Here is a 12,138-nt window from a genome sequence, read left to right as displayed (position 1 = left end):
TGCTGATTGCTGACTAAGCTGAGGAGTTTGCTTTATACACAAGAAAGAGAAGTGTGGACCACAGAGATGTAGGGGTGTAACAGTACACACAGGACTCTGTGGTTTCACCTACAACCAATTTCGGCTCATTTCCACATATTCCTTTCAAGTCAGCGGAGTACCCTGGGTGGAAAGAGGCTGAATAGTATTTGATCACAAATCAAGGTTGGACAGATGCTTTACCATATAGAGGAATCTGCTCTCCTCTGTGGGTTACTGTTATAAATATCCCTTGCTGCAATGTTGAGTCAGAGCGGGACACTTTTGAAATCTGACTGAAACAGAGTAATAACATTACTGAGAGTTTTCTATGTGCCAAACACTGTTCCAGGTGCTTTATAGGATTTCACTCTCACAACCACCTCAAGTATGTACTGTCAATAGTTCTGTTTTACAGATGAGGAAACAGAGGCTCAGAGAGGTGAAATAACTTGCTTGAAGGTCACACAACTGGCAAGTGGCAGTCAGGATTCAAACTGAGGCAGTCTGGATCCAGAGCCCAAATTCTTGGTTCCTACTCCCTAAATTACCTACACTTTTCTATCTGAAAATTGCTGTTGGATATACAAAGTGAGCTAGGATCTACCAATTCAATTTGGATTTTTTTAACCTGACATATTTATGCAAACGCAAAAGGTCCTGAAACACCAAATGTAATTAGGGAGGGAAAAAAGGCTGACACGTATAGCAGAAACAAATTTAGCTTCCAACAACACTCTGGATGTTCAGGTATCAGGGTGGAAGCAAAAGCAGTTAGGGGAGACAGAAACGCTCAGCTGTAAGCCAATGGCTAGGTTTGCACTCTGGGAGTACTGCTTTCAGGTCCTGCCCTAGAAATAATCTGGAATTTGTCGACCATTCTATTGCTATGTTGCCCCAGTTGGAGACCCCAGGTCTCCTTCCTTCACCACCATATTCACTGACTTAACTTTCCACAATTCTGCTTCCTAAACATCTCCTGAACCATCTTCTCCCCCCTCCCTTCAGCTACCACTGCTGTCTTCACCGTATCACTGTACCAGCCTCTTTGCTGTTCTCCCTCCTGCCGTTTACCAATCCTGCAAAGTGCTTTTTCTAAAACCTAAACCTGATCGTATCACATGCCAGCTTTAAAACCTCCAGAAAATGAACTGACTACTATGTAGCCATTAAACAAGACTGAGGTCATTGCTGGTGGGAGAGTAAGCTGATACAACTTGTATGGTGGGCAATCTGGTAAAATTTATCTAAGCAAAGAATGTCTTTGATCCAGCAAATCAATTTTGAGGAATTTATCCTACCAATACACAGACAAGTGTGAAATGATGAATGTTGGTCCAGAGACTATACTTTTGAGAATTGCTGCTTTAAACAAACCGTGGGGTACAGGTGGGATATGGTACAGATGTTATAAAAGAAGACACTATATGTACTGACATGATTTGACCTCCAACATATATTAGGTGAAAAACGCAAGGTGCAAAGAGTGTATACTATACATAACAAAATATAACAGTTATATAACTAAAATGGGGTGGGGCAGGGAGCAAATTCTTATTTATTTGTAAAGACAGAATCTCTTTGTAACACGAACTGCCTTAAGAGGGAAACTGGGTAGTTGGGGTGGGAGGGAGATTTTCACTGTGAACCCTTTTGTACCTTTCAAGTCTGTATAATGGACATGCATTATCTACCCTCCCTGCCATAAAAGAATGAGTTAGATCTTTAAGTTTTGATATAGAAAAATGACCAAGACATATTGTTAAAAAAAAAAAGTTGCAGACAAATACGTACCGAGTAATCCCATTTTTATAAAAATAAAATTACATATGTATATATACACAGGCACATATATGTTTGTAGATTACACATGTTCTGAAAGTTATACCTCAAACAACTAATTGGGCTACTTCTAGAGGGGAGGCTTTTCCTTTATACTTCTGCACTATTTGCTATTTTTTTTTTTTAAACAGGTGTGTAGTATTTTGTAACTACCAAAACAACAGTTGCTTTACCTTCAGGATTCTGTTCCTCAGAAAGGCCTCAGGCTCCTTAAGCATCTTGCCACCACATCCAAGCCCCGATACGCGGCCCACGTCACACCACTCACTGCCTCCCTGAACACACCTTGTGGTCCCATGCCTCCTTCTTCCCCTATTCTGTTTGCTGAAGTCTTACCCATCCCTGCAAAGACAACTGCTGCCTCCTTTAGGCATATCAATATTCATTCTAGTTGGCTGGTCACATGTCTTCTCTCCCTGGTGACTGTGAGCTCTGTGAGGGCAAGGCATGGTCTCCTTGTCCCTGTACCCCTGGTGCCGGGCTCAGGGCCTGGCACAGAGCAGGCACCCAGTCCTGTTGGCTGAGGGGTTCCTCTGAGTTCCAGGTCAAGGGACTTTGGACCAATCTGATGTGCAGCTACTGTGAGGGCCAGGATTTTCTCCCTTCTGGGAAGAGTGATTGAGCGAGTGATTTTTCTGTTCCTCCTGATTTATCTGTGCAGAGTTATAGAACTGTGAGAGAGATATGTCTCTGGCAGGGCTGGGCAGTGTGCTAAGATGGCATCTGCCAAGATCGCTTCTTCTCAATACAGTCCTGGATGCTCTTCTCCTGAGGATTTCACAATTAGCCCTGCCTGTTATGGACACCTACTGAGTAGGACTCAGCTCCAGGGAGAATTCTGCCTCGACATGTCCTCTCTCAGAAGGACCAGAGGGAATTCTGCTCCCATATGCCCTCCCTGTTGGCTTTGGGGTCTAACACCGATGGGAAATCAAACCTCCTGGGTCTCAGCACTAACTTTTCTCTTTCCTTGTCAAACAACCAGGGAGACTTGTTTCAGTACAGACAAGGGAGCTGCTTGACCTGTCCTTTCCTTAGGCCTGAATGCCACAAGTGTGGGTCTTTTAAGGTACCTGATATCAGGGAGAAAGCCCTGGACTTGGACTAGGTACACCTCATTCTGCCCCAATTGGCAGAAGGATCTTGGAAAGTTATTTCTTTGACCCCCAGTTTCTTTCTCTGTACAATTGGGATACTAAAACTGGCTCTGCTTACTATGCTCAGTTGCTGTGAGGATCAAAGGCCAGAAGAGTATTCCGTAAGTTTTAAAAATGAGCATCAGGGCTTTTGGTGGTGGGAGGCTATTAAGAGACAGGCTCTGTTTGCAACCTCATGTGCAGCCTTCCATCTCCCAAGACAGGAGATGCCTGGGAGGTACCTAGAGGCTACAATGGATCTTGCAGTGCATCTCATGCTCCCTTCTATGCATACTCTCTGCTCCAGGCACAGTAGACCTTCCATTATCTCCGAACTGCCTTGTACCTTCTTGCCTCGGCACCTCTGCTTACCTGGTTTCCTCTGCTTAGAAGTCTTCTGGCTGAGATTCTACCCGGTACCAAGGCTCAAGCCCATCTCCAACACAAAGCATCTTTGCCTGCCCCTGATATCCTTAATCTTTCTCCCTAAAATTCATGGCACTACTATTACATCATAGATCTAGTTATTCTTTCCTCACCCAAACTCCTAAATTCCTGGGTAACAGGGCTCGGACACACTCATCTTTGCAGCATCCCTCTACCTCAGGCAATAGTGGGTGTTTAGGAAATTCTGTTGCCTGGAAGGTGTTTTCTGAAGAGATTACTGATCTATGTACAGAGGTGCCAAGGAGAATTACTCAGATAGTTCTGGGAGCCACTCAGATCAAGCTGCCCAGTCTTATGCCATGCTGCCCTTCATTCTCTCTGTCCTGGCCTATTTCAGAACTTCTCCTTGCCCCAAGTGACAGACATGGAATGAAGGCTTAAGGCCACTTGAATCCTGCTTAGAAGGGGCACAACAGAAGGGAGAACAGGGTTACCACCAAGTCTCTTGGCCTACACCCTGCCATCTTTGTGTCTGACCACCAAGTGAGCAGGTTCTCTGCTCTTGGGGAAGGAAGGTGGCAGGCCTCAGCCATTGCTCAAACTAGGCAATGTTTCCAGAACCCAGGCTTTAGCAGTTTCAAAAGTGGCAGTTGCTCTGTGGGCCTGCCCTCTTTGGGTAATACAGCTTCCGCTTGGGTCTGAAGCTCTGGTTAGGGGTGGAGCATCTGAACAGGAGGTTGTGGAGGAGGGGACAAGTTTCCAGGAAGTGGGAAGCCATTGGTACACTGGACTAAAGATGGCTTAACATAGGGAAGAAGTGGGGGAGCCAGGGAGTAGAACATACTGAAGTTTTAGGTGTCCAGGAACAGGTGACAAGGAAGGCTAGGGATAAGGTCTGGCCCAGTCTCACAAGAGAGGTCAAAAGCAGCTCAGTGACTCAGCGGCTAGGTCCAATTTGGTGGAAGGATTCTCTTAGGTAGAATGAGGAGAAAGGGCACATTGAGGCAGAGTCAGTGGCTGAAGTGGGAATGAAGGATTAGGAACAGGGTCTGGGCTCAGGGTGGGGCAAGAGGCTGGTCCAAGGTTGGGGAGTGGTCAGGGGAAACTAGCACACTCAGGGGATCTGTGCTTGGTTAAAAGGAAAAGGCACCAAGGGCCAGGCTTTGAGAAGCTGGCTTACTGGAATTGGTTCTAGAAGGCGATGTAAAAAACTAGGGTCTGAGCTTGGACTATATTGCTGGGTGAGTTTTTTTGAGGTAAGGGCAAGGGCATGATCTGAGGGTTCTGGGGCAGCACACAACAGGCCCGATTCCAGCTAGACAAGAGTCAGGGTTGGATATGGATGTCAGAGTAGGCCCTTGGGGTGGGGTGACGCAGGGTTCCTAAGTGAGGAGTAACAAGAGACCATTCAGGAGCTCGCAGAGACCAGTGTCCCATCAGGTACAGATCTGGTTGACTCAGAGCCGGGGGTGGGGCTGGTCTGGCTGGGTCCAATAGGTTCAGAACAATCAGTGCCCCACTCCCCGGGTGAGGGTCAGCTGACAGTGTTCCCAGCCACATGCCTGATGCATAGAGGGGTGTGTCAGGATCCAGGTTGGGGGATAGAAGCCAATCCTAATTTGGAGAAGGTGTCATGACCCGGTTGGGGGGTCAGTGCCGTTTCTGGGGATCAAAGATCAGCTTCGGGATGCGGGCCCGAGCGAGGGGCGGTGGTGATGAATGCCAGGAAGGGCCGGTGTCTGAGGGGGAGGAAGGGTATAGGTCCGAGTCAACCCCGAGGTGAGAGGTGGAAAGCGCCCACCTTTGCCGCTGACCCTACCTTGCCGCGGGCGCAGCGCACGGAGCGGAGAGCGCCGAAAAAGATGGGCAGCAGCGCCATGAGGAGGAGACTGCCGTAGGCCAGCGCGATGCCCTCGGGAGTGGAGGGCGGCCGCGTAGTGCCGTTGGTCTGGCTGCCTGCCTCGGCGCTGCCGTTATGCGGGTCGCTGACGGCCGGGTCCATGGCGAGGCTGCGCTCAGGGTCCGACTCCAGGTCCGGGCTCTGCAGGAGAGACCGACAGAGAGACCGGCGCTGCAGGGAAAGCCACGTTCTCCTACAGCAACAGGAAGTGACGTGCCCCCCACGCCGGCCTGAGCCGTGCACGCACGTACGCACACGCGCGCGCGTTCCCGTTCACCCCGCCCCCGCCCTCTAGAGGTGACGGAGGGCCGGGCAGAGCGTTGCTAGGCAACTTGCTAATCGCCGGGAAAGAACACTGGACCACTGCTCTGAGCATCCATCCCGAGGGACACCTGAGGACCCTGTCCTCCGGTCCCAGTCCGCCTCCTCAATCACAGGCTGCCCCACTCCCACAAATCCTCATTCTAGAGAATTTGTTTATTCCATGCATGCATTCGCCCAATATTCAATCCTTTATTCACGCCGTATATATTTATTGAGGTTTGCACTATAAGCAAGGTCTTGTCCTAGGCTCTGTGGACCCTGGGACGAACAGTACAGGCACATGTCTGTTCCTGCATTCATTGCAGCGGTGGGGCGAGGGAGAAGACAATACATAGAATGAACAAAATAAATAAGTAAAATATAAAGTCTATAGGATGTTAGTATATAGCTATTTGTTATATAGCATGTTAAATGGATTTAAATACTTCTTGTAGAAACCCACTTCAGGTACAAAGACACAACGAGGTTGAAAGTATAAGGGTCCAGGAAGATATTTCATGAAAACAGTAATCAACAGAGAGCTGGAGAGGCTAGATTATTGTCAGATGAAATAGACCATAAGTCAAAAAAGATTACAAGAAATAAAAAAGATATTAAATATTGATAAATGGTTCACTCCAGCAAGTGGATATAATGATTATAAACATATGCACCTCAAAACAGAGCCCCAACATATATGAAGCAAAAATTGACAGACTTGGAGGGAGAAATAGATAGTTGTGCACTAAAATTGGAGACTTCAATATACCAGTTTCAATACTTGATAGAACATATAAAAAGAAGATCAGTAAGGAAACAGAATGCTTCAACAACACTATTAACCAATTATAGCTAATGGACATACATAGAACACTCCACCCAACAACAGCAGAATATACATTCTTCTCAAGTGCACATGGAACATTTCCCAGGGTAGACCACATCTTAGGCCATAAATAAAATCTTAATAAATTTTAAAATATTGAGATCATAGAAAGTATCTTCTCAGATCACAATGAATAAAGGTAGACATCAGTAACAGAAAAAAAACTGGAAAATAAACAAATATGTGGAAAGTTAAACAGCACACTATTAAACAACCAGTGGGTCAATCAAGAAATCACAAAAAAATTTAGGAAATATCTTGAGATGAATGAAAAGGAAAAGGAAAACGTATGGGATACAGTGAAGGCAGTATTCAGAGGGAAATTTATAGCATTTTTAATGCCTATATTAAAAAAGAAGAAAGATCACAAATCAATAACCTAAATTCACACCTAAAGAAACTAGAACAGAAAGAGCAAACTACACTCAAAGTTAGTAGAGGGAAGGAAATAGTAAAGATTAGAGCACAGATAAATGAAATAGAGAAAAGAAAAACAATAGAGAGAATCAACAAAATCAAATGTCCTGGCCCGCGGGACGATCAACTGAGGCTCTGACTCCTGCGAGGGAAGAATGGTATGGGACAAAAGACACGAGGAATGACAGCAAGACAGGTTTCTGATCAAGCTGCAAAATTTTATTGAAGAGGCAGGGTATATATAGTCTAAGGGTGGAGGGAGTGGCTAGTAACAACAAGTGGCGGTCTGGGATTGGTGGCTGCTGTTGCTGGGGTGGATGGCCAATGGGCGGCTACTGTTTAGGCGCGAACTAGCTACTGCTTAGGCGGGAACTACTGTTACTTCCTTGAAGAAGGCTAATTATAGCTTAGGCTGTTTTTGCATCAGCCCTGGCGGCCATGTTGCATGTTACCGGTATCGCTGAAGGTGAATATTATATATGCTACCTTAATTGTCCCCAACAATCAAAAGTTGGTTTTTTGAAAAGATCAGTAAAATCAACAAACCCTTAGCTAGACTGACAAAGAAAAAGAAAGAGGGGACATAAATAACTAAAAATCAGTAATGAAAGTGGGGACATTAATACTGACCTTACAGGAATAAAAGGTTTATGAGAGTGTGCTATGAACAAATACATGCCAACAAAATAGAAAGCCTAGATGAAACATTACCTAGTAACATATAAATTACCTAATCTGATTTAAGAAGAAATAGAAAGTCCAGGACCGGATGATTTCACAGCTGAATTCCACCAAACATTTGAAGAAGATGCCGCATCAATCCTTCTTAAACTCTTCCAAAAAATAGAGACAGGATTTCTTTGTAACTCACTGTATGAGGCTAACATTACCCTGATACCAACACCAGATAAAGACAGCATGAGAAAAGAAAATTACAGACAAGGATCCCTTATGACTATAGATGCAAAAATTCTCATCAAAATAACCACTAGCATATTCAAAGACTCTATTTCCAAATAAGGTGACAGTCACAGCAGTGGGATTTTCTTGGAGGACACAATTCATTCTGTAACAGGCTATAAAGAAAAATTTCAGTCAAGTGGGGAAATTTGAATATGGAGTATTGATTAGCTAGTATTACTGCATCAGTGAAGAATCTCTTGGGTGTGTGAGGGTCTTGTGGTCTGGTGGACTTTGCTGTTCAAGGCGTGGTCCTCAATTGGCAGCATCAGCAGCACCCGGGACCTGAAAGAAATCCAGAATCTCAGCCTTCACCCTGGACCAGCTGAATCAATATCTGCTTTTTAACACCATCTCCAGGGGATTCACATGCACATTTTAATTTGAAAAAATGCTAATAGAGAGGATATCTTTATTTGTAGAAGGTATACTTCTATCTCAAGCTTTTTTCACTTGGTTGTTTCAGAAATAGGACTGCAGGTGGGGGCCACCAATAGATCAGCTGCCAGGAGCCCAGATGACCCCATGTCCTTGGTCCCTGTGAGAGAATGGGCGGGAAAGCAGTAAAACTCTGGATAAATATTTACTGTTCTTATAGTCTGCAGGGGCCACAGGGCCTTTAAATATAGGTACCAACAAATATTTGTAGATGAATGAACATATTGTTCCCTCCCCCTAACCTTTTTCTTACCCCTAGTTAACCCCTCCTTATCCCTCAGAGCTTGAGTCAAATGTCATCTCCTCAGGGAGAGACCAAAAGAACCACAGGGAACTCCTCCACGGTTAGTAGGGTGCAGCTGGTAGTAAGCGCAGCAGGGGTTTTACTAAGATAAAAGAAACATGGAGAAACACATTCTATGTCCTTCGATGCTGGGTCTACATTCCTCCCCGGGAATCATATTCCATGTTGCCAGGGAGATTTACTCCCATGGGTGTCAGATCCCATGTGGGGGCGAGGGCAGTGATTTTACCTGCCAGGTTGGCTTAGCTAGAGAGAGAGGGGGCCACATCTGAGCAACAAAGAGGCATTCGAGAGGAGGCTCTTAGGCACAATTATAGGCAGGCCTAGCCTCTCCTTTGCAGCAACGGTCTTCCCAAGGGCAAGTCCTGTGGTAGAGGGCTCAGCCCATCAAACCACCAGTCCCCTATGTCTGTAAGCACATCAGCAACCATTGAGGTGGGGGAGCCCAACACCCCTAAATTCTCCACCAGCTCCTCAAGGGGGCTCTGCATATTTTTTTCATTTTTTTATTAACTCTTTTTTTTAATTAACTATATCAAAAAAATTTTTTAAAAAGATATACAATCAAAAAACATTTCAAATAAACCATAAAAGGGAGTAAGAAAAAGACAACTAACCTAAAATAACTACTTTACTTCCAACATGTTCCTACTCTACCCCAAGAAGATAACCTAATATAGCAACATTTCTGTGAACTTGTTCATACCATACCCATCAGAAATTAACAAACCATAGTCATTCCTGGGCACTCCCAGAACATTAAATTTACCCATGATAGCTTACCTGTTCTTATTGGGTTATCGTTCCCTCTTCATTAATTGCTCTCTATTGCTAGTTCCCCTACATTCTACATTATAAACCATTTATTTTAGGAGTGTGTTGTTTAACCTCCAGATGTTTATGAATTTTCTAAGTCTCTGATGGTTATTGGCTTCTAATTGTATTCCATCGTGGTCAGAGAATGTGCTTTGAATAATTTCAATTTTTTAAAATTTATTGAGGCTTGTTTTATGACCCAGCATATGGTCTATTCTGGAGAAAGTTCCTCGATCACTAAAGAAGAATGTGTATCCTGGTGATTTGGGATGTAATGTTCTATATATGTCTGTTAAATCAAATTCATTTATCAGATTGTTTAGGCTTTCAATTTCCTTATTGATCTTCTGTCTGGTTGATCTATCTATAGGAGAGAGTGATGTGTTGAAGTCTCCCACAATTATTGTGGTAACATCCATTACCTCCTTTAGCTTTGTCAGTGTTTGTCTCATGTATTCTGTGGCACCATGATTGGGTGGATAAACATTTATGGTTGTTATTTCTTCTTGCTGGATTGCCCCTTTTATTAGTATGTAGTGGCCTTCTTTGTTTCTCATAACAGCCTTGCATTTAAAGTCTATTTTATCTGAGATTAATATTGCTACTCCTGCTTTCTTTTGGCTGTAGCTTGCTTGAAATATTTTTTCCCATCCTTTCACTTTCAATTTCTTTGTGTCCTTGTGTCTAAGATGAGTCTCTTGTATGCAACATATTGATGGTTCATATTTTTTCCATTCTGTCAACCTATACCTTTTAATTGGGGAGTTTAATCCATTTACATTCAATGTTATTACTGTGAAGGCATTTCTTGAATCAGCCATCCTATCCTTTGGTTTATGTTTGTCAGATATATTTTTTCCCTCTCTCTCTTATTTTCCTTTAATGAACCAATATTGAATCTCTTTAGTACTGAACCTTTCTCCATATATCTCTCTCTCCTTTCTTTGTTTCTCTGTTGGTAGGGCTCCCTTTAGTATCTGAAGTAGGGCAGGTCTTTTATTAGCAAAGTCTCTCAGCATTTGTTTCTCTGTGAAAAATTTAAGCTCTCCCTCAAATTTGAAGGAGAATTTTGCTGGATAAAGTATTTTTGGTTGGAAATTTTTCTCTATCAGGATTTTAAATATGTCATGCCACTGCCTTCTTGCCTCCATGGTGGCCACTGAGTAGTCACCACTTAGTCTTATGTTGTTTCCTTTGTATGTGGTGAATTGCTTTGCTCTTGCTGCTTTCAGAACTTGCTCCTTCTCTTCAGTATTTGACAGTCTGATCAGAATATGCCTTGAAGTGGGTTTATTTGGATTTATTCTATTTGGAGTTTGCTGGGCATTTATGCTTTGTGTATTTATATTGTGTAGAAGGTTTGGGAAGTTTTCCCCAACAATTTCTTTGAATACTCTTTCTAGAACTTTACCCTTCTCTTCCCGTTTTAGGACACCAATGAGTCTTATATTTGGACATTTTATTTTATCTATCGTATCACTGAGGTCCATTTTGATTTTTTCAATTTTTTTCCCCATTCTTTCTTTTGTTCTTTCATTTTCTGTTCTGTGGTCCTCAAGGTCACTTATTCGTTGTTCAGCTTCCTCTAGTCTTGTACTATGAGTATCCAGAATCTTTTTAATTTGGTCAACAGTTTCTTTTATTTCCATAAGATCATCTATTTTTTTATTTACTCTTGCAATTTCTTCTTTATGCTCTTCTAGGGTCTTCTTCATGTCCTTTATATCTTGTGCCATGCTCTTCTTGTCTGTCTTTAGTTCTTTGATTAATTGCTCCAAGTACTATGACTCCTCTGATCTTTTGATTTGGGTGTTTGGGTTTGGGTTATCCATATCGTCTGTTTTTTTTTGGATGCTTTAAAATTTTCTGTTGTTTTTGGCCTCTTGACATTTGCTTTACTTGATAGGGTTGTTTTAGGATATGTAAGATTATTCAAAGACTAATCTCTAATTTGTCAGATCTACAGCTTGGTGGCATACACTTTCTCTAACTAACCAGCAGATGGTATCCACGAGTCACCTATTCCCAAGTTAGTTCTTCCCAATTTTGTCTTTGTGGTGTGTGAGGGTTTGATTCTTGTGGGGTTCAATTGGTGCACCAAGTTTGGGTGTGTTGTTGATGCTGTCCACCCTGAATGTGGGGCATGTGTCTGAGTGGTTAGGGAGGGAGGGCAGCTTTAATAATCAAACCTCCCAGGTGTTCCTGGAGATTTAAGGCTGTTGCAAGAGTCTAAACCTTCATTTCAGTCTCGCCACAGATTGTCTCTGCCATTGACCCACAAGTCCTTGGTATTGGTGTATGGTCCCTGGGATTTCCAAGTGGGTCCCTCTTCCAAGCCATGCCCTTCCAGAGCCTCTGCTGAGGGAAGGTTGTGCTATGTCACAAGTGCGTGTCGTCCCTCAAGGGAAGTTCTGGGCTGCCGGGCCGTGTAGGTGCGTTCCCAGCCTGCTCTAAGGATGACTGTATAGGGCGTGTTAATTTCCCCCTTTTTGCACAGCTCCACCTTTCCAGCTCTGGGACAATTAGCCGTGGGTGCATGGAAGGCTATTGTCCACGCCTGATATTGTGGTGTGTGCATGTATTGCTGGAAACACTTCCTGTCACACTCGGTTTATTGGTGTGGCTCTGGGCTGTGGCGTGGGTGCCGGGCAGGAACATTTCCAGCCCGCTGGGAAGATGGCTGCAAGGGGCGTGGTTAGTTTCCCCTTTTGGCTCATCTCTGCCTGCCTTG

At 43.9% G+C, this 12,138-nt stretch overlaps 1 protein-coding gene across 2 annotated transcripts in view; it reads right to left on the bottom strand.

Moving 5' to 3' along the window:
• HM13 (histocompatibility minor 13) overlaps positions 1-5,496 on the bottom strand; it is a 36,988-nt gene extending 31,492 nt beyond the window's left edge. For both annotated transcript variants that reach the window (XM_037811024.1, XM_037811025.1), the window contains exon 1: positions 5,203-5,496. In XM_037811024.1, the coding sequence (XP_037666952.1) occupies positions 5,203-5,385 (183 nt within the window). In that variant the 5' untranslated portion in view covers positions 5,386-5,496. The remainder of the gene's footprint in view (positions 1-5,202) is intronic.
• Between the last annotated feature and the right edge of the window lie 6,642 nt (positions 5,497-12,138).

The sequence above is a fragment of the Choloepus didactylus genome, chromosome 19 (genome assembly GCF_015220235.1).
Source record: "Choloepus didactylus isolate mChoDid1 chromosome 19, mChoDid1.pri, whole genome shotgun sequence".
Lineage (NCBI taxonomy): Eukaryota > Metazoa > Chordata > Mammalia > Pilosa > Megalonychidae > Choloepus > Choloepus didactylus.
Note: the sequence above shows the minus strand (reverse complement) of the source record. Positions and strands in the feature narration are given on the sequence as shown.